This window comes from Triticum dicoccoides, chromosome 3B (genome assembly GCF_002162155.2).
Source record: "Triticum dicoccoides isolate Atlit2015 ecotype Zavitan chromosome 3B, WEW_v2.0, whole genome shotgun sequence".
NCBI classification, from domain to species: domain Eukaryota; kingdom Viridiplantae; phylum Streptophyta; class Magnoliopsida; order Poales; family Poaceae; genus Triticum; species Triticum dicoccoides.
Genome location: NC_041385.1, coordinates 265,569,205 through 265,592,374, shown reverse-complemented (window position 1 = coordinate 265,592,374; position 23,170 = coordinate 265,569,205). Strand labels below are relative to the sequence as shown.

At 43.2% G+C, this 23,170-nt stretch overlaps 3 protein-coding genes across 4 annotated transcripts; all 3 read left to right on the top strand.

Annotated features, from left to right (window-relative positions):
- The first annotated feature begins 3,754 nt into the window (after window positions 1-3,754).
- Window positions 3,755-11,106, top strand: LOC119275858 (crossover junction endonuclease MUS81-like). 2 transcript variants are annotated; one of them, XM_037556786.1, is made up of 10 exons: window positions 3,755-4,204; window positions 5,202-5,278; window positions 5,403-5,533; window positions 6,121-6,263; window positions 7,118-7,175; window positions 8,191-8,349; window positions 9,708-9,787; window positions 9,967-10,201; window positions 10,300-10,386; window positions 10,605-11,106. In XM_037556786.1, exons 1-10 carry the CDS (start codon window positions 4,005-4,007, stop codon window positions 10,707-10,709), a joined length of 1,275 nt encoding a protein of 424 aa, XP_037412683.1. In that variant the 5' UTR covers window positions 3,755-4,004; the 3' UTR covers window positions 10,710-11,106. The 2 variants fall into 2 exon arrangements, with proteins under 2 accessions (XP_037412683.1, XP_037412682.1); XM_037556785.1 differs by having other exon boundaries at window positions 3,756-4,204; window positions 5,202-5,299.
- Window positions 11,107-14,442: 3,336 nt separating this feature from the next.
- On the top strand, window positions 14,443-17,309 carry LOC119275857 (histidine biosynthesis bifunctional protein hisIE, chloroplastic-like). Its single transcript, XM_037556784.1, has 5 exons — window positions 14,443-14,707; window positions 15,227-15,472; window positions 15,565-15,660; window positions 15,732-15,883; window positions 16,808-17,309. The coding sequence occupies exons 1-5, from the start codon at window positions 14,507-14,509 to the stop codon at window positions 17,007-17,009; spliced, it is 897 nt and encodes a 298-aa protein (XP_037412681.1). The 5' UTR covers window positions 14,443-14,506; the 3' UTR covers window positions 17,010-17,309.
- A 776-nt stretch (window positions 17,310-18,085) lies between these two features.
- Window positions 18,086-20,014, top strand: LOC119275856 (presenilin-like protein At1g08700). The gene has a single exon (XM_037556782.1). The coding sequence runs from the start codon at window positions 18,152-18,154 to the stop codon at window positions 19,529-19,531; it is 1,380 nt and encodes a 459-aa protein (XP_037412679.1). The 5' UTR covers window positions 18,086-18,151; the 3' UTR covers window positions 19,532-20,014.
- The last annotated feature ends 3,156 nt before the right edge of the window (window positions 20,015-23,170 follow it).

Here is a 23,170-nt window from a genome sequence, read left to right as displayed (position 1 = left end):
ATTTTATCGCCGCCGCAAGCTCCCGTTTTACTAAGATCCCATCTGGAGACCTGTTTTGGAGCTTTTCCAGAGGGGGCGCCATTGCTCGAGCCATCTTCATCAACCTTGTTGCCTCCATTATGCTGAGTGTAGTTCATTTAATACCTTAGGGTCCATAGTGGTAGCCAAATGGCTCTCTCTCTCTCTTTTTGGATCTTCAATACCTTGTTCTCGCGAGCCTTCTCACATGATCGGTATCAATTCGATGTAATCGGTGGTGTGTTTGTTTGGACCTGACAAATTTTCACTTTATGATAAGATTGTTCATTAAAATCAATTGAATCTTTTGAGGTCTTCTTGTTGTGTAATTAAATAGCTTTGCATGCTCTCCGATCTATCTATCTTCTTTGGCCAAGTTCGATGGGTTTTTCTTCAAAGAGAGTAGTGCTTTGTAGTGGGTTCAATATTGTCGTGATTTAACCCATTGACAATAATGGCCAAGACACATATTATACTGTTGCCACTAAGGATAAAACGACTGGGTGTTGTGATATTGATTGACTTCTTCCCATCTAGATTATGTCATCTTGCTTACTGTGATACTCCGTGTATTGCAAACTTAATACCTTGAGATGCATGCTAGATAACAGTTTTGGGGTGGAGTATAGTAGTAGATGCGGTTGAATTAACTGTCTACTTATCACAGACGTAATGCCTATATGAAATTATGCCATGAATGATCATAGTCATAAATATTGCGGTCTGGTCAATTGCCCAACTGTAATTTGTTTACCATGCCATTCGCTTGTTTTGAGAGAGATACCACTAGTAAACCTATGGCCCCATGGGTCTATTCTCTATTAGTGAATTCTTCTACATGATTTCTCCTTTTATTTGTTGTGCTACTTTGCTACTATCTATCTCTATCATTTGCTTTTAATCTTGTAACTAGCAAGACAAGGGGATTGACACCCCACTTGATGTGTTGTTACAAGTGTGTGTGTGTGTGTGTGTGTGTGTGTGTGTGCGTGCGCGCGTGTGTGTGTGTTTTGTGCGCAGGTGTTGCTCATGTTGCTAGCTTGGGTGACTCCCTATTGGATTGATAACTTTGGTTCTCTAACCGAGGGAAATACTGGCTACCGTTCTGCTTCACCCTTCATTGATGTGTCAAGGAGAGGAGAATACCACACTGGTAGAGGGTGGGAGAAAAGCTAGCGACTCATACTTCCACAGTTCTATGCGTCACTGAGGAACACGCCCCGCCGCCATAGGTCACAAGAGAGACCTAGGGATAGGTTTCTTTCGTAAAGAGCCATCCTTTCTGTGAGAAAATCTCGAAAATAGATAGATTTTAGGCAAGTAAAAAACACGTAAAAACCAGAATGAGAGGAGGTGAAGGAATCAGTGAGATCGATGGGAGAGGCACATACGTGGGAGAGGAGATCGAACAAAACAACTATGCATTCCCCTTTAATAGTAGAGATGTGCGCCATCCATGCTCAAGCTATTGGTATGGTCTTGTTATTTATATTTCATTTACTTGCTATTGTTGTTCGGAAAACGCTTGGCTTCAGCTGGCGGATCGCCCGCGGGCATTCATCGTCTCGTCTGTGCAACGCGCATTCTATGTAGGGCCCACTTAGCACTAGATATAATGATTGGTTCCTTCATTTTCCTCTTCCACCTCTCTCTTCTATCCGACTAATGGATAAGGAGGCAACCCGCCCATCACTATCTCTATAATGAGTGGTTCCTTCCTTCCCTTTTCGATCTCTCTCTCACACACACAAATGGATAAGACCATGGGCAATGAGGTAGCAGGTGACCTGGGAATCAATGTCGTTGCAGCCGGGTCGGGCATGGGCACCATCGCCGGCCTCCACGACGAACGTCACCGCCACAAGGCTATTGGCCACCACGGTGTGCCCGAGGTCGGCGCACGACCGCTGCCGACCTCCTCCATGCGTCATGACCATCACCGTTCGTCTCTCTATTGCAATTGCAACGATGAAATTGCAAACGGCGACGGTGCTGCTGCGACATCATCTTTCATTGCAAAAAAGAAAATCTGCAACAACATCCATGTTGCAAAAGCCCTTCCACAACATTATCTATGTTGCAAAAAAGACGGAAAAAACCTACAACACAATCTCTGTTGCAAATGTTTTCGAAATACCAGGTTTGTTGCAATGATGAAGAGGGTGTTGTGCTGCCGGATGACACCAAATCTAACGTGTGCAGAGGTGGTGGGTCTTTTAAAAAATCCGCCGACCGATGCGCAACACGCCCCTTATCGTTCCAACTTAGTATTACATTTTTGACCGCTCCTATTATTATGTTTTTTATTTAGCCAAGAGATATTTAGAATTTATTTTAACTGGAAGAGTTTTTTAAAAGAAAATACTTTAGTCACTTTATTAAATTAAAGAATTGTTACATCGTCCATCAGCCACTTTACAATCCGTACCGGTGGTTCCTTTAGCCACTTTGCAAGTGGCGTCCAGACTGATAGCCTAGCTAACTCATGATTCGTCTCGCTAGAGCAATGGGTGAAAGAGACCGAAGTACTACCTTCACCCTGGTTTATTGCTCCCCTTAGTATTTTGTGCCAAATTTTAACAATTGATTTAATTAACAAAATATTAATGCATGTCACAAAAAAATAGTTTCAATGGTATAATTTTTTATGATGCATTACCATTTCTTTAGTTAAATCTATGATCAAATTTTGATGCAAAATACGAAGAAGACCAATAAACTAGGAGGAAGGTAGTATCAATCAATTAATCTATCTATCTACACCACCTAAAAAAGACATAACGTTCCCATTTCGTTCAACCTTCGTGCGCCTCCATCCCATGCTTAGCACATCAAAAAAAATTAGGGGAAAACCGGTCCGCTACAACCCATTCACGCACGCCTCCCCAATATTCCCTCTACACACTGGGTTTATTTCTTGAAGGTTAATCAAGTCTTTATTTTCTAGACAAAGAGAGGTACTCCCTTCGTTCGGAATTACTTGTCTTGGAAATGGATGTATCTAGAACTAAAATACATCTAGATACATCCATTTCCGAGACAAGTAATTCCGAACGGAGGGAGTAGATGGGTTGGTGAAAGAGGAGAAATTACTTAACGGTAAATCAACTCAATAATACCACCTAATGTACATGAATATTGTAAAGAAGTATGTAAAGTATGCTCTAGTTGCAATGCATGGGCAATTAGCTAGTAATAATAAAATAAAATATCCATGGGGTTCTTGGTTGGACTGGAAAAAAATTGGAGGGAGCGCAAATTGTGTTGCAACTAGTAGTTAGAGGGTGCTTGGATACGTTTTAGTCTCATGACTAAAAGTAGTGGGACTAAAATTTGCTAGCCTCACCCATGCTTGGATACAAATACTAAATAGACTAAAATCGAGTTAATGAGCATTTATTATCCTCCAAACCCTCCAATCCAGAACTCGCATGTGTTAAAGGAGGGGAGTTAAATGAGGAGAGAGAGGACTAATCCACATTTTAGTAGGGTTCCCCTGACTAAATTTTTTTAGTTTCAAGACTAGTTCTAGCCTCTCTTTAGTCAGGAGTGATTGGAACTTTAGCCTCTAAAAAAAACTAGTTTTAGTCAGACTAAAAATAGTCCCTTGAATCCAAGCATGCCTAAGTATCAGTTCAGCGAATTCCCAGTTCAGACTGGAGACCAAGCCTCAATCATCCCGGATTGTGTCTACCGACGTACTTAGCCGTTAACCTCCCGACGAAAAGCCCCCAAACCCAATTTGAATTTCAGATCCTGACATTGCTATGCGATCCGAATAGGCCTCCACGGCACCCACGCCGCCGTCTCCCTCCTGCCCCCCGACGCAGCCCACGCGGCGGCGCCGCCACAACCCCACCCATTGTCCACTCGACGGGCCAGGATTCCAAGTGCTCACTCGCGTCGAAACCCCAAGCCTAATCCCCAATCCGGCAATTCCCCCTCCACCTCAAAGCTCTCCCCTTACCTCACCTAAATCCTGGCAGATGGCTCCGGCGATGCCGAAGCAGCGCGCGGTGCATCTCCCCGACAACGAGGAGGTTGCGCGCCTCCTCCTGGAGAAGCACCGGTCGATGCTGGAAAAAGACATCCCAGACAACCTGAGCCTCACGCTCTCCAACGCCTACCGCAACGTCTGCGCCGCCAAGGAGCCCATCCGGACCCTCAAGGACCTGCTAAAGATCAAGTATCCATCTTTCCATTCCTCTCCGCTGTTTGTTCGGTTTTCGTTCTTGGGGGTAAAGTCGCATTAAAGCTAGGGTTTGACCGACTGCGGTTTGTCGCTTTGGTTTGTGTAGTAATGTCTCGCACTTTTGTTCCATATAAGTAGACGGAAAATCAGGTTTTTTTTCGAATGCTTTAAGACGAATGGACCGGTTTGTGATGTTGGCGTGCAGATAATTTGTTGTGTTAACATCAAAATTTTGATTTTGGTTTGATGAAAACTATTTAAGTACAGAGATCTGAGCTGTGGTGAACCGATCCCATCATCCATGAGCCCACGATAACATCAATTTTAGTTTGCATATTTCAGTTCATTCTGCGGCAAGGCATAAGTCTGTTGCAATGTGTGTGGCGAAACTGATTGTATAACCAGAGCAAACCAGCAATGCCCATTACTCTGCGCACTGTCTGTCTATCTCCTGCAGAGTAGCTCTCCTGAATCTAAGATATTCTCCACTGGGTGTTAGGTCATGGGTAGAGATACTTTGGATGCGACTTAGCTAGATAAGTTAATGGATCGGGTTCTGGGTTGCAACTCAAAATTGTATTTACTTTTAAGTTGCACTATCAGATAAGTGCTGTAACAGTATGGATCTTCACTAGTTTGGGTTCATCTGGATACTTTGCACTTTATTTCGTGAGTTGAATTGGGAGATGGACATGCCAGAACTTTTCCCTATGACGTGTCTGTTTGTGCTTGGATCGCAGAAAATTGTTCATTAATTTCGCACTATTTTAATTAGTTCAATCTTAGCCATTGCTTCTTATAGATGCTATTTTTTCTTCCTTGTAGTGAGTTAATTTTTGTAGGAAAGGTAATGTCATTTGGTTCCTCTGATTCCACTATGCTGCACTGAAACTATACATTTATTTTGTCTCTTTTATAACTTACCACTGCAATAAAGTAGCATTGCATCTTATAAGGTATTAATGTATTGATGTTCTCTTATTATTGTCAGGGGTGTTGGACCATGGGTCATCCGTCTCATAAAAGAGTCCTTTCCAGCGTCCAGCCCAGATTTATCTCCTCCAAAATGTAAAGAGAAAGGGAAAAGGGGTAACTTTTTTCATGCTTGATCTTTTAACACCCATATTTTGGCGTAGGGATGTCCAAAAGATTTTGTCTGTTGAATCTTACACATCACTGTTCATTTCTGCAGGGAAGAAAATAAAAAGACCAGAGCATAGTCCTGAACTTGTTTGCAGCAATTCTGCTTCTATGGCATCCCAAGAACTGATACAGTTGACCAGTCAAGAGCAGCTCAGTTACAGTTCTGAAGTTCAAACTACCGTACGTCTACCTTCGACCAACATTGTTTTTACAGTTTTCATGTTTCTTCCTTCCATGCCTAAAATATTATTGAAGATATTAAATGACAGTTTTTTTCTAAATGGTTAGCTACGAAGATGAATGCAATCATATGCTTTTATTGTCATATTCTCCTGGTGAAGTTTTTGAGTTTTATAGTCTTCAAACTTACTAATTCACTTTCCCATCTGTTCAATCTTACTAATTCACTTTCCCGTCTCATTGTACCACATAAAACTAAGAGTTTAATATTTAGTACGGAGCAAGGCTTTACTAACATGGTGTGTGTTGTGCAAAATTTGAAATGTTTTTTTTTTTGCGAGGAGATGTTTGATATAGCATCTATCACTTACATACCCCAACCAGATTCTGCAGCCTCACCAATCACCATATTGCTAACGTTTAATAATGTGACACAATATAGAGAAGAAGTTAGTTTCAATTCAGTAGATTAGTGCTATTCTTTCTCCAACAAAATTTGAGCTGCAATCTTCCAGTACAATGGTACAATGGTATCCTTGTTTATTTTCAGATAGAACTTAATGCTATTATTTCTTTTCCGCTACCAGGGTTCTGCTGAATTCACTATGCTAGACAAGGACACTAGTGGTATGGGCAATTCTATACTAGCTATGCCACCTCGTCTATCTAATGAAAAGTTTCTTGAAGCTTATGAAGTGGTGTTGATATTGGATGATCGTGAAATTTTTGGGTTCGTAAGATTATATCTTACTCAAGAATTAATCTATCTTGTGTTACAGATATATCTGATCTTTAAGTGGGATTATAAGCTTGTCTTACTGTATGTGTAATACTCAAAACTGTATGGCCTCTGCTGCACATTCTCCAAACTTGTTCAAACCAGTACAACATTGGAGGTTACTTAACACAATGAATGTTGCTACCTTGATGCAAGTTTCAAAGTTTTGAACAATGTGATTGGCCCCTGGTCTTTTTGGGGTGATAATTTGAGCGTTTGTAGCATATGTCTTTGTTCTCTCTTTACTTATGAGTTGGAAGATGAGCTATGTCATTCTGTTGCTTAGAATTTTTTTCTGTTAAAACAAGATAATGGTTGCCATTTGCTTAATGTTGTTCTTTTCCTGAATTTGAAGACAATTTGACTACATAGTATCTTCTGTGAATTTGAATTAAACCCTTTTCTGTTAATGTTTGTTTCATTTAGTTTCTATCCTTTATGTTCTATGCGCCATATTTCAGATACATATTCAGTTTTTAATTCAAGAAAGTAAGTCGATTATGGTTGCCCTCTGCCGTTTTATAGAAATATCAAACCACCAAAATGAATTGAACTGAGCCTTTTCTCTGGAAGTAGTTTCATTTTTGTTCCAGGACTACATAGTGACTTCCTTAATTTCCATGAATAGTTATAAGCCACTATGTTGGTTGGCTCACATGTAGTTGCGTGTCTGATTTTGCATACATTGCCATTTGCTTGAAGCTTACCCCCCGCCACACCTGCTGCACAAGAGTTTCATGTTATTCGGTCTTTCTTTTAATTGTATATCAGAATTTTGTTCTCATGATTGTTACATTTTTGTGCAGATCCCGTGGCAAAAGAGTTGTTGGTAACATACATTCGAAGTTTCATGTACCTGTAGAGGTTGGTCAGATTCAGACTTGTGTGGGCGTGCCTTACTAATAACAGTCTTCATGTTCCTAATACTAAGTTCATTTGTTCTAGTTTGGGCATTATCTTTGTCTCTTTTTACACATGTCAGATCACTAAACGTCGCTGCTAAATATGATTGGCACTGAATCAGCATGTCCTTAAAGTCTAAACTGAATCCATGATGATTTGATGAGACATATTACATTATGCTGCCCTGTCAATTAGAGAACTCTAGAAAAGAAATGTTAGGGTACCTCTTTTGTTATGTGAGCACGAACGGGGCATCTGATTTCTTCTGCTAGCCCACAGCTAATGCAAAAATGCTGCTTGGATGGGTGTCTCTTATGTTAAATTTGAATTGCATGTAAAGTACCATGAACACAGGGTTGGCAGAATCAATGATTCAAACATATCATCACTTGAGCAGATGCATGTGTCAAGTCTATGCCCAAACACAGGGTTAGCATGTAAAGTACTAAGAACATAGGGTGACGAATCTGTTTGAATCAGGGTTAGCATGTAAAGTACTATGAACACAGGGTTGGAAACTCGTGTCAAGTCTCAAGAGGGCATTTTGCAGACTATGCACAAAATGTCATTTCTGTTGTGAGGAGAGGGAATATCTGATATTTTCTCATACTGCTAGATTGCTTGGCTGATATATGTAGTATCTTGCCCCACTGTCCTGATACTTGCTTCCCAGTCTTTATTTGCATGTGTTCAGTGGAATGGCACATATGGCATTATTGCCTCGTATCAAATTGGACACAATCTGCCAACCTGTCAGATTCTGCTTATATACTTTAAACATTCAATATATGCTGGGTAATAGTATAAATGTACTACTGTAACAAATTTAGCATAAAATGTTCATGAGACGTGGATCTTGTCTTCATTTCAAGCGAACTAAAAATGATGACTGAAGATTTTATGCATGGATTGAACTGTTCATGTTATCTGTGCCAGAGAGTGGTGTTGATGAATCTGTTTGAATCATGTCATCCAGATAAAACGCCTGCCTGTTGGAGATGGTATTTGGATTGCTCGTCATAGAAGATCTCATACGGAGTATGTTCTTGATTTCGTTGTTGAAAGGAAAAGTGTAACAGATTTAGTTAGCTCAATTAGAGACAGCAGGTACAAAGATCAGAAATTAAGGCTAAAGGTACCATCTGAACTAGTATTAACTATTGTCATTATTATAATCTCATGTTAACTTCCCCTGTTCTTATAGTTCCAATTAGTGTCTTAAGACACTAGTTTGTTCTTGTGTAATCCCAGTCAACAATTGTAGCAACCTAAAACATTGTTTTGTCCATGAGCCAGTGACCAGGTCAAAATTTGATGTTTAAATCATTAGTTTGTCAGGCAGCATAGTTGTGGAGGCTTCTATAATGCTACAGATGGTTGAACGTAACTTGCAGTGGATGTTGAAGTACCAGCGTTGTCTAAACTATGTTTGTTTGATATGCTCTGTATTTCTATCCTGCAGTTTACATCGTTAAGAAATGCTGAATAGGACGAGTGTTTCACTTCAAGAAGTTGTGTCGTTGGCCTGTCTTGTGTGTCCAGTTGTCCACATGCTTTGCCCATAGTGACCAGATGTTTGCGTTTAGTCTAGTCTTAGGAGTAAATTTCATAAAGCACACAGATTTCGTAATAGCTAAAGAAGTTTATATTTCACATCACTGTACATACTTTGCTATAATATTTAATAAGGCCCACCACATCCATCACTTCTTGTTGATATGAGGTGGTCAGTGTAATTGACCTGCAGGACCCACTAGTCAGCCGCCAAATGTTGTATTATCTGGTGAAATATCAGTCTTCTGTCAGTTTTGATAAAATAAATGTACTTTTTGAAATGAGTCAAAACAACAACAAAAACTACAAAATGTTGTGTTTAATATATGTATAATTCCAAATTGAATTATTACCAAATTAAAACTTGGGGACCTGTATGTGTACTGCAAGTTGACAGTACGTAAGGTGCTGTCGTGTAATGTTAGTGCAAATTCAATATCTTCAAACTTACATATTTTTTTAATATATATTATGAAGCTACACATTCCACAAATCCACAAGTTTTTTTGCTTCTAAACAGGCAGGCCCTACATTTTCAGTTGCACTAGAGTTTGGTCCCACATGTCCAGACTATTTCATTTAACAGGATTCAACAGATGTGTGGTTTATCAAAATGTTAAAATTATGTATAGTTCTGTGAAATGCAAACTAAAATGTGTAACTTTCTGATAGTTGTACTAAAACATATGTAGCTCATGAAATTTACCTTTGTTCATTTATACTTATTTTTTTATCCAGAATTCAATGGCATAAGTAGGCGACCCCTCTTGGGCAGTGAGACTTAAGTTTTATCCCTTGATATTTTTTCCCAGACATTGTACTCTTTGTCCATGTTTATGGTTTCACAGGAGATAGTTAGTGGGTTACTAACTTCTGCTAGCATATTTTATGTATTTGGCAACAATATCATATGATGCTTCTGTTTCTTGTATCTTGTAGAAATGTGGACTAAGGAAGCTGATATATCTGGTTGAAGGTGATCCAAACCCTTTAGGCGCATCAGAGAGCATCAAAACAGCGTATGTATACTGCTCATGTAACCTTGGTGATCAAATTATCCCTGCATAGACTTTTTTTGTATGAAACTTTTAATGCTCTCCTCCTTGATAATAATCCATCTAGTGGTCAGTTAATAAATTTGATACCTGGGGTAATCAGGTGTATACCCTTTAAACTGTTCCGTGTCTTTAAATTTCAGCTGCTTCACCACTGAGATTCTTGAAGGATTTGATGTTCAGAGAACCACTGGATATTCTGATACTGAAAGCACATACGGCCACCTGACACTCTCAATAATTGATTACTACAGCACAAATTTCTCAATCGGTGCTAACACTTGTCGAGTTTGCTTAACTTATGACGAGTTTGTGAAGAAGTGTTGTGACCCCAAGAAGTTAACTGTGATCGACATATTCGCCCTACAACTTATGCAGGTATCCAGTCAACCTTCACCAAATAAATACTGCTAATTCATTTGGTGGCCTGATTTGGTGCAAGATTTATTCCATCATTTTCTCGGCAATTAATGCAGGTACCACAGGTGACAGAAGAAACTGCAATTGCAGTTATAGAGCTCTACCCGACTCTTGTCTCACTTGCTCGCGCGTACTCCATGCTTGTGAGTAGTCCTCCTTTCCCCTTTAAATTTAAGTCTCTTACGATGTTCATCATGGTTAGCTAGCTGTATTTTTCTAAATTAATACTTGCAACACTTTGTTGAACTCAGCATTCAGAATGCCCAGTCAAAGTGGAAGGGTACTAATATTGCTTCTAGTGCTGCTAGATGGTTTATAACATGGTGTTTCAACTAAAACTTGTTCCTGTAATGTTTATAAGGATGGCGATACCCCTGCCCAAGAGAAGATGCTGAACATGAAGAGCAAGATGGTGAACGCAGGGGCTAGCAGAAATATCTTCAAGCTTGTCTGGGGTGAAGGGTGAAATATTACTGACCTAGTTACCTAAATGGGTTCCTTCCTGACTTGACTTGGTTCAACCGGCCTTTTGTCACCATCTCGATGATTTTGGCGCCACTTCTTGTGATGAAGCTCCATTGTTCCTGGAGATGTCGTCGCATAACTTGCATGTTCCGAAGGCAAATTAAGATGCTTCTTTCTGCGTGCCTTGGGGCGCTGGAAGTTTCATCACCTAAACCTCCCGATCAGGGGGGTTACCTCCGTGTTGTAGACCTGCATGCCTTGCAATGAGCTGGCTATGTGTTTCATATGTACTACTTACTAGTTATGTACTAAGTATTAAGTGTCTTGTGCTATGCATTGTCTTGTGTCATTTAAAACTCGTTTGAATGGAAGCCCCCGAGATGATGAGAACATTTGAATCTGGGATCGTCCCGTGTGTCTTGTGCATTTCAACGGAAGACCAAGAAGAACGACTCAGTGTGCTGTTTGTATAATAATAAGAAACATTGTTGTTGCTTTGAGTTGGAAACATATTCCCGTTTACATTATTGTCGGGTACAAAGATCATGCACAAAGGCTGGATACCTCGCCAAAGCTCTTGTTGATGCTTATCTATAGGGAGACAATAAATTAACCAAAATGTTAAAAAATCTGACGTGCTTGTTGAAGGAAATTGCCATCCTCACGACAGTATAAACTATCATCCTGGTTCTTTGATTTGCCATGGCAAAAAAATTGACGTCGATTTATATTGTGGTCCTTAATTAAACAGCCTGCATCCGCTCCTTGATCCCCCTTCTCACCTCCGATCCCACCAACTGTGTCGGAAGAGTACTTGATCCTCTATCCTAAAAGTTTAAAACATATTTTTATTATATTTCCTTGTATTTTTTATGGATTAAACTTTTTCTTCATCTAGTAGATCCCCTGAAACTTAATCACTCAAAAAAATTGAACACAATATTTTTGTACACAAACTCATTTGGGACACATTTAAACTAGCTCACTGCATAAGTCAATTTAGGTATCACATTAACATCATGCATAGCATAACTAAAATAGTCCATTGCCTACTGCATCTACATCGAACTATGTTAAGCATTGCGATAAAAACGCCCACGTGTCATGTGGGTATCCATTGGATATCCAGCAGAAATTATAACTATGTCCAACCCAGCTGTCCGTGGGTATTCAGATCCACGGATCCATGAGCAGAAATGCGCTCCATACCCTTGCCCAACCGGGTCAGGTATTCATGGGTATTCGGATCCATGGACAAAATCACCATCAATAATAAAGCATATAGAAACTACATACTAGATAGCCCTACTCGGCGTCGCTTAAACTAAAATATCATCGGTGCAATGACCCCACAAGAAGAACAATTATTGTTGATGTAGGGAGTATGAACCGAATTATTACAACAGCTAGCAGTGGAGGAAGAAGCTTCTTAAATTTCCTTCTCAGGGTTTGCATCTTGTTGATTTCTGCTTGCATCTTGTTGATTTGGACTTGTCTCTTGCATGCATCTATAGTACTAGTCTAGCATTTGATTTACATAAAACTTTACAAGATCGACCCATATCCATGTGTTAAGAAGTGAATCCTCTATGTGTATGTGTAAATTTTTTTAGCAACGAGGCGTATACCATTGCAAAAATAAAGGGTTTGTGTTATACCCAGCTTCTGTGGCCTCCACAAACGAAGTAGTCTCGATTGGGATTCCTAGGTGGGCGCGAGTTTTTTTAACAATGGGGCACTTGCAGTCGCAAATGAGCACGCAGGCTCGTCAGATTTGGGGCAGCATCGCCACTGGCGCTGCATGATTTACCGTCAGATCCAACAAAGGCATTGCTGCAGCGTGATAATTTACCGGAGTACAAAAGCCAGGGTGGGGAGCTCATGGACGAGCCGAAATAGAGCGGTGGGGAGCTTTGGCGGTGAAGAAGGACCATTTCGACGTCTTTTGACAAATGTGGGCTCGCGCGTGGGGCTCTTTTTGCTTCCCCAACCTCATGCGGGTCAGTTTTCGGTCACGTCGGGGCTCGCCAACGACGAATTGAACATTTTGCAATGACATTGATGAATCTGACTGAATGAGGGTATCATGGTTGAGGGTAGGCGCCACGGGCAGCGGGGTGGGCCATGGGTCGACCAACGCTGAGATAGGCTACAACGACAATGGTTGTGGGCTGCATGGTCGTCTTCCTACTTATCGTGAGAGTTGTCTTTCTTGGACTAAATATAGTCTAAAGGGTGGTTTTTTAATGGATGCAAACTTATAATTTTAAGGAGCTAGACGTCTATGAGGTTTGCTAGCTAGAGGTTGATCCCCTAAATGTTTTTTAGTAAAGACAACAGAAAATATCATAGATCTACTTTATAAGTAAAATAAAAGCCAGTCTAATGAACTGATAATTGGACTGGTAAAAGGTAAAAGTACACAGAAAACTATACTAGCCTTCTTCTCTCTCAATTGCACGCAACCTGATGAAGACTAAAAGTTGCATTGAATCACCAACAAAGGAAAGTGAAGCCTGCAAATACACTCGTCATGCTAGACTTTAAAGACCACAATAGCCACTCGTCCCTTGAGACGAAATTTAGAAAATCACTGAAGCAACATTGGTTGGAGTATCATCCCTCCACCAATTCTCAGGGTTGGAGAGATCAAACTATAACGTAGAACAACACAGAATATGTCAAAGTCACCGCATTAATAGCTAGCGAAGAGCTTTCCTTGAAAGACACACCAACTGCCACGATCTGAAGGGAACAACCATATATGAGGACACAAACTCTCCTAGGCCTGTTCATCGACGTTGGATCAGACGTCATCGAAGACCTTATTCCAATATGACATCGCCGCCATCACCTCGTTGATGTCGAAAACAACAACAACTTCCCCTCCCCCTCAAAGCATAGGTTAACCTTTTATGGCGTGTCCATCCGGCCAAGATACAATGGAAGATTGGTGGACGATGTCTCGAAAGCTGGTGCCAGAGACTCACCGGAAGGACTATGACTCTTTGGTGGTGCCCATCTGCTGGTGCTTGTGGAAGCAAGGGAATGGTAGAGTTTTTGGTAGGAATGACAATTGTAACGAGCTCGACACTGTCTAGCTTATATTTAGGGAGCGCCAGCTGTGGGCGATGGCGCGTAGGAGTGGAGCTTTACATTTTTGTGAGTAGTCCCTTACATATCTAGGAAGAGATCGGGTGTAGGCACATCCAGGTGCTTCCTGCCGTCTGTAAACTCTTGTAAATATTTTTCACCCTTCTATAAAGCTAAGGTACGCCTTTGGCGTACTCTCGAAAAAAAACTTTTATGGCGTGTTTGGTAAACATTTTGGTAGGGGTAAGGAAGTTTGCACAAGGTGTTTATGGAGGGATTTTTTTAGCATCAGTACAAATACAAGCGCTCATATACACGCGCATACATTCATTCTTATGAACGCACGCACGCACACCCTACCCCTATGAGTACCTCTGAGAGACCGAGCCGGCATATCATCTTGAGATTTACGAAGTCACCGTAGACGCCTTGTCATCGACAGGAACATCTCCTCCCACTGAAAGCACATCGCCGAAAATCCTGAAATAAATCCAGAAATAATGCGAGCACCAGGATTTGAATCCTGACGGGTTGGGGATACTACTGTCCATCTAACTATCTTAATCACAGGTTGGTTCGCGTGTTTATGGAGGGATTAGGCGTGCCTTCAGAGTTGAGAGGCTCAATTGACTTGACCGGACTCGAACTCGACCAACCGCCGCGTCGAGCAGCGACTGCTCCCCATTCCGATTTGAGTCGGCTCCCATGGCGGCTCCACTGCCTCGCGCCCCCGTCTCCTCGCCCGCGACCCGCGCCGCCCTATGGCCAGCCCGCTCCAACCCTTGCACGGCCGCGCCGCCATCCTCGGGGGCCCTCGGGTGGCGGCTCAGGCAGGCTTGCCCGGTGCTCTCCATGGCTCCGCGCTCCGCCCGGTCGACGCCAGCAGCCCTCGCCGTCGATCCCAAGGTCTGTTGATTGGTTTCCCCGTGAAATCTGCTGCCCTCCTTCTTCTCACTTGGGAGGCCTTCCAAGTTAGGAACTGGGGTGGACTGGTGTGCTCCTCTGCTTTGAACATTTATCTTAGGCTTTGGCTTTGGTGGCTTATGCGAAACTTGCACAATATAGTGACATCATGAAAGTAATGGTTTATGGTTTGCCTGATGGAGATCACAAGTATGTTGATATGCACTAGCAAGCATTAAGCCAGTGGGAGGAATTCATTCATCAATTACTTTTTCATGGGATTTGGTTGCAATGCAAATCAATTCTGCGGGAATATAATCAAATGGTCCTGTTATGCCACCACATTAGTACAAATAAAACTACTTAGCAGTCCTTGCTTTCTCAGATGCATTGCCACTGTTAGCAGCTTGTAGTGTACACGGAAAGAGAACCTTTGTTTGCGATAGTATTGCCCTTAGAGAAATAGAAAAAAGCACAGCAAATATTTAACATCGGCTTGTCATCGTCGTCTGAAAATTTTAGGTTGAAGCGTTACTAGACAGTGTGAAGTGGGACGTCAAAGGGCTGGCAGTTGCTATTGCGCAAAATGTGGATACTGGAGCCATTCTTATGCAGGGATTTGCTAACAAAGAGGCCCTTGCAGCAACTATATCAACCAGAAAAGCTACATTCTATAGCCGTTCACGGTCTTCATTGTGGACTAAAGGGGAGACATCCATGAACTTCATCAATGTGCATGACATATTCTTAGACTGTGACCGTGATTCAGTAAGCATCTTCTGCTTTCTGTTATGCATCAAAACAGTCAGTCTGGCTTCAGTTGATACTAACTGGGGTATTTGTGTTTTCTTGAAAGTTAGATAATATATCTTGGTACGCCAGATGGACCTACATGCCATACAGGGGCAGAGACCTGCTACTATTCTTCAGTCTATGATGCACTACAAGGTTCAAAGGTATTTATCTTCAATGAACCTTCCTATGAATATAAATTTACTTGAAATTAAAATATTATTGTATTTCACAGTCCAATCAAGAGAGGCAGGTCGCCACAACTCTCTACTCTCTTGAAGACACGATCAGTAGGCGGAAGGAGGAGATAGTTACTGAAGGGAGTGGTAAGCCATCATGGACGAAAAAACTACTGCTTGATAACCAGCTGCTTTGCTCGAAAATACGGTAAGTGTTGCTTCGTTTAATTCTCATGCTCTATTATATATCTGTCTGTACATTTCTCATGTTCTATTATGCTCCCTCCGTTCCTAAATATAAGTCTTTGTAGATATTCCGCTATGGACTACATACGGAGCAAAATAATTGAATCTACACTCTAAAATGCATCTACATACATCCATATGTTGTCCATAATGAAATCTCTTCAAAGACTTATATTTAGGAACGGAGGGAGTATATCTGTCTGCGGTCCATATTATGCTTTTAGGTGATATATTAGATAAGGCTACTCATTAGATTATTTGCAATTTTACGGTATGGTTATTGATCATTATCTGATCAGCCATATGACAGAATGCATTTGTCCGAAAATATCATCATAACAGAGTTACTCAGAGCATAGAGTTATCCATGCTCCATGCATGCACAGTTTGTTTTGTCACCTAATATGTCTTTACAAACATGTAAATTTTGGATATAATTATTATGAGCTTGTCCCATACAAGTAAATTTGGCGCAATGTATCAGCTGGAATAACTACCGCCAGAGGCTAACCTAAGAAGATATCAGTATATTTTGCGAGTACATATGAGGTGCAACAGCGCGATTTGGTATGGAGTACTGCCACATGTATAACAGTATAAGCAACAATTTCAACATACAATTTTTCTCAAGAAAGGAAAAAACTTGCAAGAGTGTAAGACCGATAGGTGGCATATTCGACATTATTTGGTGTCGATGTAAGGAGTTGTTTGCCGATACTTGTATCACTGTAATGATTCATCTCTCTCTTAGCATATTGATGGCATGGTGTGAAACTATTGCCTTTTTCTCTTGTTATCATTCCATGTTTGACCTTTTCCAGCTATTCTCTTGATGCCAGTATATTTCTCTCTTAACGTTGGTGCGCATTTGTTTCCGGTCTTTCAGCGAAGAAGCGGGGGAACTAATTCAAACACTGGTTGAGAACGAGGACAAATCTCGTACAGCCTCAGAGATGGCTGATTTGCTGTACCACGCAATGGTGCTTCTGAGCGTGAGGGATGTGAAGATGGAAGAGGTTCTGGAGGTCCTGAGGAAACGCTTTTCGCAGTCCGGAGTTGAGGAGAAGGCCAGCCGCAAGAAATCTTAGCATGATCGCATGTAGGTGGATGAATTCCTTGTGATTGGGCAGGGTGTAGTATGGAGTTGTCCAGCTTTCTTACAGTATCACCTGAGATTTAGTATCATTTTGCTCTCTAAGAAGACTGAACTTGTGTTGTGTTTTTTATTTTTATTTTCCCTTGCACAGTCACAGCGGCACCGTTGCTGCTTTGGCCAATAAAGTTTGTTTGCTGTGTACCCACTATATATGTGGGTGATTTTTATTTACAGTATGGACGATATGTTTTGTTGTACAATACACACACAAAAAAAAGGTTTTTCAAGAGGACCTAGTTGTAAATCTTGTTACTTGGGGTGTTCCCTGTAGTGTGCCATGACAGAGATTATGAATAGATGGAAAGTTTCTTAGAAAAAGTATATAGAATTATTAAAGCAAGAGGACTTGCTAAATTGTTGAGGTGAAGAAGTTGTACTTTGTTACAATGTTCAAGTGGGTGGTGTTGCTGATTCCTTGGTGATAGTTGGAATTTGACTAGAGCCATTAGGTCGCTGTGCGATCACCGAAAGTGAAAAATAATACAGTACTAGCACGCGCACATCTTTTCCAAGTTAGGCCGAACATGGTGTGCAGTGATTCATATGGTTCTTTCACTCTTTTGTTTCTGTTGGTTTGGAAGCGACTGACGAGGACCATGTGCAATAATTTATGGCTCGCTCTTGGGGTGTTTTTGGCTTGGAGGCCCCATCACCACCACCAGCGTGGAAGCGGCGGGCATGCCTCTCATTTTCCTTTTCCTTTTTTTTTGAAATGTCATTTTCCTTTTCCTGAGATAAAATTGTGAAACACCTACGCGACTTACACAAAACAAAACGAGTGAATCGATTGGATAGCCAAAACTAATCAACAAAGTTCTTTGTTTCGCAAAAAAAAAAAACTGAAACTCTGTCTCGATTAATGTGGCTATATTGACATAGTGCCAGTCGAGTGAAATATTGAACATTGCAGAGTTTTTGAGGGAACGCGTGAGAGTGAGTCCAAGGAAAGGGACACCCACCACCAAACCCTCCGCCGTGCGAGACCGACCGCCGCGGGGGGCAGGCCGAGATCGGGAAAATTCCCCCATCTCCCCCCTCCCATCCCCTCCCCTCCCATCCCCTCCGCCGCACGGCATGGATCCCGTCGCCGACGCGCCGGACCCGCCGGGCTCCGCCGCCACCGTCCTCGACACCCTCGGCGAGGAGGTGCTCGCGGTCATGTCCCCGGTCTCCATCTGCATGGCCCTCGTCGTCCTCCTCATCACGCTCCTCGCGCCGCCTTCCTCCTCCCCCTCCGCGCCGCCCCCCGTCACCGCCGCCACGCTCGTCTACCTCGAGTCCCCCTCCGACTCCCCGGCCCAGAAGCTCCTCGGCGCGCTCCTCGACGCCGCCGTCTTCGTCGCGCTCGTCGCCGTCGTCACCTTCATCCTCGTCGCGCTCTACTACTACCGCTGCACCGGCTTCCTCAAGAACTACATGCGCTTCTCCGCCTTCTTCGTCCTCTTCTCCATGGGCGGCGCCATCGCAGTCGCCCTCCTCCGCCGCCTCGACGGCCCGCTCGACGCGCCCACCGCGCTCCTCCTACTCTTCAACGCCTCCGCCGTCGGCGTCCTCTCCGTCTTCGCCTCCGCGGTCCCCATCCTCGTCCGCCAGGGCTACATGGTCGCGCTCGCCGTCATCGTCGCCGCCTGGCTCTCCAGGCTCCCCGAGTGGACCACCTGGATCATGCTCCTCGCCCTCGCCGTCTATGACCTCGTCGCCGTGCTCGCGCCAAGGGGCCCGCTCAGGATGCTTGTGGAGCTCGCCTCCTCCAGGGACGACGAACTCCCGGCGCTCATCTACGAATCACGCCCCACGGTAGGCCCACCCGAGACTTCCTCCTCCTATGCTCCGGCAATGTGGTCCGAGGAGTCGCAGCACCCCGATTCTGCCGCCCGATCGGGCCCAAACCTGTATGACAGGGTGGGTCAGCAGGATGATTCCGGTCCTGCCATGGTAGAAATGAGGGATCTTGGCTCAGCAAGCCGTGACATGACTACCTCAAATCAAGGTGTAACAGGGCAGACATCAAATCAAGGTGGGAGCGCACAGCATGCTGTCATTCTGATCGAGCAGGGTCAGGAAGAAGAAGAGGCAGCTCCATTGGTGTCAGCGGCATCTGCCAACCCTACCGTCGCCAATGAGGAGCATACACAAATTTCTACATCAGAACCTCCCGAGGAGGAGTTTGAGATGTTTGAGTCTAGCAGGGGCATCAAGCTGGGACTTGGCGATTTTGTCTTCTACAGCGTGCTTGTGGGGAGGGCTGCCATGTATGACCTCATGACGGTCTATGCGTGCTACCTTGCCATCATCGCTGGGCTTGGCTGCACCCTCATCTTGCTGTCAATATGCAGGCACGCATTGCCTGCACTCCCGATCTCTATCATGCTGGGAGTCGTGTTCTACTTCTTGACGCGGTTGCTGATGGAGCCATTCGTTGTCGGCGCTTCGACCAATTTGGTGATGTTCTGAGTTCTGACTAATGTTCTGTTGTCGTAGTTACATGTGTGCCAAGTGAAAAAGCAATTGAGAACATCATGTGGAAGTGACTACTACTTTGTTGGTCACATCTTGTAGGTAGACTGTCATGTAGTTATGACTAGGAAATGGCATTGAGACTTTAGACTCTTATAAGTAAGGTAGCATCAGTTTTATCTGGGATCAACTAGTCCATGTCTTGTCGTATAGGTCTATCAACATGGCATGGTATTCAAGGAGAACACATTTGCATTTCAGTTTCATTTTTTATTCTTGCGTTCTTCTTGTTTTTTGCTGGCGTTCTCCCTTTAGATTAGTGATAAAGTATAAATCTATCATCTGCCTGCAATTTTCTTTTATTTTCTTTTCGTGTCTGGTATTATTTCTTACATTTTACTAATAGAGAATAGAGTTAATCAAGCGAATGTATTATTTGAAAACCATTTATGGGCAATTCAGGAACGCAGCACTTGGTAATTTTGTTCTCATTTGATTCTATGACTGACCATATTCCTCCTGTCTGCATGAACTGACAAGGTGAGAATATTTGGTTTTGTTTGTCTTTTCTCCTTGTATTCAAATTCAGGAGTAGCGTTTTGAGCAGTGTTTTAAATAGCGGCGGACCTCCAAATCAACTATAGCGGAGCTATAGCATGAGACCATTTAGCGGCACCCTGCTGAAAAGGCTATAGTTTTGAGTGAGTGTCCAGATAAGAGTAACAAAATCAAGCTTTTGTTGGTTGTAGGTGCTTATTTTACTGCATTGTGCTTTTTGTTGTTTATCATGGACGCTGGAAGCCAAGCATTTAGCTGTATTTAGTTGTAGTGAGCAGAAGTGCTTGAGTCTTTTGTTTTGCCCTAGCTTGCATACATACATTCATTCATTCATTCAGTACTCTCCTCAGCGAATCTACTAGGAGTACTTGCTGTACATGTTGTTTGTCCGTCTGTCTATTGTGTGAGACGGCTGGCTCAACGTCATTTGGTTAGGGTATTTGTTTTCGTGTCATTTTGACATATAACATGATTTGTCACGTCACAACATTTTTGTTGTACATACTCCTACAGTGTGGCCTTTGTTGAGTATCCATCCACACAGAGTTGCCCATCATCCTATCAGTGTGTGTGACTTGCGTTATGTTTCAGACCTGCTGCTTGACCCCGAGGGAGGGATGGAGGGAGGAGGCCGTGTCTGCCCGCGAGCCGAGCCCGTGCTATGTGACGGATCTACCATTCGGGCGGGCCCTGGGTCGCCGGTGGCGGAGCAGTCGCCCCTCCCTACCTATCCTTCCTCCGGCCGACAGCGGCGATTGACGGGAGTAGTCAGTCAGTCATCCCAGCGGCGGCGCTGCTTCTGTAACTATGTGGTGTAGGAGGAACAAACTTTTTTTTTTTAGGCAAAGGAGGAACAAAACTGGACGAAGGGGTACATTTGGGAGAGACAATGGGCTGGATTGGGTCAGTGCACCTAAGAAAAGCCAGTTAGGCCAGAATCTGCACGGTGAAAATCGAATCCCTTGCGCATATGCCGGATGTGACCCTTTTACTACCGCCAAACATCCTAGCGGTAGGATAACGGGTTGCCGCTAGGATCAACAACGGGCTATCACCTGGCCGGTTAGAGGGTATAATCCGTTTATCCCTTTCTTGTTTATTTCTGTGTTGCTTGTACTTGTGGTTTACGTAGATATGTCTAATGTATGTGTAGTACGTGCCTACATAGTTAGATATCAGTATAAGATTTATATTGTCAATGCCATGTTCAGGATTTATTTTTGAATTAGATTAATTAGAAAATTGCTAATGTACTCAACAAAGGGTGGTCCAGGACATTGAAGCTGAAGCTGGTGAGGTCGAGGGACATGAGGTTTGGAGTCCGTTAGCAGTCAATTTTTTTATCAGTGTTGTCGTATGTTTGACAAAACACATTTCAATAAGACGATAATGTAGTTATGTAAGTAGATGTAATGGGTCCTTATTTGAAATTGGCCCTAGCTCGTTGCACTTCTTGCCATGGCCTAGGATCAGCCCTGATGATGAGGCTGTAGCTGGCTCTTCCTGCTACTTGATTAAATGTTGGATGCAACGATGACGGGGGCAGTGCCATTGCAAAAAGGGCTGGACTTGCTGGAGAGGTTGTGCAAATATCATTGTTGAATTAGACTCTAGAGCTCAAGTGGGACTTGCGAGTCAGGCCCTTCTCAATGCTCAAGGTGTACATGTGCTAAGGAATGTCTCATAGACAAAAAAAAAACCGATGTGGCAAAGCAATTAAAGAGAAAAGAGAGCACTAGACAATGCATGAAGTAGTTTAGTTGCTAAACAATCAAAGAAAGCTCATTGAGATTAGCTAAGCACCTATGCATTGAGGAGATTAGTTGATAAGATATACTTAACATCTCTTCCAAGCATCAATGCATTGGAAGAGGCCTCTTTAGTGAACATGGGTAGGGCAGCACGCTAGGCAAGGCTGACGACAACAAACGAGAATATGGTGCCACGAGGCAGGGTTTGACGGGAACACACATCACATGTTGGATGCAACACAGAGCAAATGCAGGGAAGTAAATAAAGGAGTTGAAATGCATTGGAGAGATCATAAAAGGAGTTCAACACAGAGCAAATCAGTGGAGAGAATCACAGCCCGGCATGCAGTTCAAATGGTGACTGGAACCATCGATGAGGCACATTTTCAGGGTATTTGATTTTTTGCCACAACTTACTTCGCACATTGATAATTTGCCACTACATAGATTGTAATTGATCTTTTGCCACTCTTGGGCTTCTTTGGATCACAGGATTAGAAAACAAAGGAATTCAAAAAACACAGGAATTTGACGGGATTGTAGGTGCAAAACAGAGGATTACAAAATAGAGGAAAACTACAAGAATGGTCATTTGGATGGAACACAGGAAAAACACAGGAAAAGTGCCTCGATCCTACGCGAATCAGTGTAAAAAAGAGGTTATAGTGGATGTTGAAATTCCTATAGGATTGAGGTGTAGGAATGCATCCATAGGAATTTTGGAGGTGTGGTTCCTTTAATCCAAAGGGCTTCTTTAGGAAAAAATCCAATGGATTGGAATCCTCCAATATTCGTATGAAAATCCTTCAATCCAAAGACCCACATCCAAAGAGGCCCTTTACTTGGAACTTTAATCTTTTGCCCTATGTCAGCTGGGTCCCACATAAAATGTCCAGAATACCCCAATGCTAGATTAACCAGGAACTGGCGCGTCCAGAATACCCCAATGCTAGATTAACCAGGAACTGGCGCGCACACAAGAGACGGCGGCGCTCCGGTGGCAGTCGACAGCCTTCCCCGGCAACTCCCCTTCCGCGCGCGGTATCCAGCGGCGGCTGTTGGTGGCCACGCCCACTCACGGTGTGTCGCGCATCCCCGCACCGACGCTTGACCGGGCTTGCCCGATGCGGCGTTCCGGCGCGCGCAAGGCGCCTGCCAGCGATCCGCAGCCCGACCTCCGTGTTCGACCTGGAGTGGACGCCATCTGAGGAAACTCACGTCGGAGGAAGCCCAGTACGTCCTGCTCGGCCACCGACGGCGGCGACGGCAAGAACAGCAGCGACCGTGACTGCCTGGCCGGCGGCCCGAGGACCCGATTCCCCAGGCT

Coding starts and splice junctions, on each gene's coding strand:
- LOC119275858 (XM_037556785.1), top strand. CDS start 4,005: ATGGCTCCGGCGATGCCGAAGCAGCGCGCGGTGCATCTCCCCGACAAC. Junction 4,205..5,201: donor AAGGACCTGCTAAAGATCAA/GTATCCATCTTT, acceptor TATTATTGTCAG/GGGTGTTGGACCATGGGTCA. Junction 7,176..8,190: donor AGTTTCATGTACCTGTAGAG/GTTGGTCAGATT, acceptor CATGTCATCCAG/ATAAAACGCCTGCCTGTTGG.
- LOC119275857 (XM_037556784.1), top strand. CDS start 14,507: ATGGCGGCTCCACTGCCTCGCGCCCCCGTCTCCTCGCCCGCGACCCGC. Junction 15,473..15,564: donor TAGACTGTGACCGTGATTCA/GTAAGCATCTTC, acceptor CTTGAAAGTTAG/ATAATATATCTTGGTACGCC. Junction 15,884..16,807: donor CTGCTTTGCTCGAAAATACG/GTAAGTGTTGCT, acceptor CCGGTCTTTCAG/CGAAGAAGCGGGGGAACTAA.
- LOC119275856 (XM_037556782.1), top strand. CDS start 18,152: ATGGATCCCGTCGCCGACGCGCCGGACCCGCCGGGCTCCGCCGCCACC.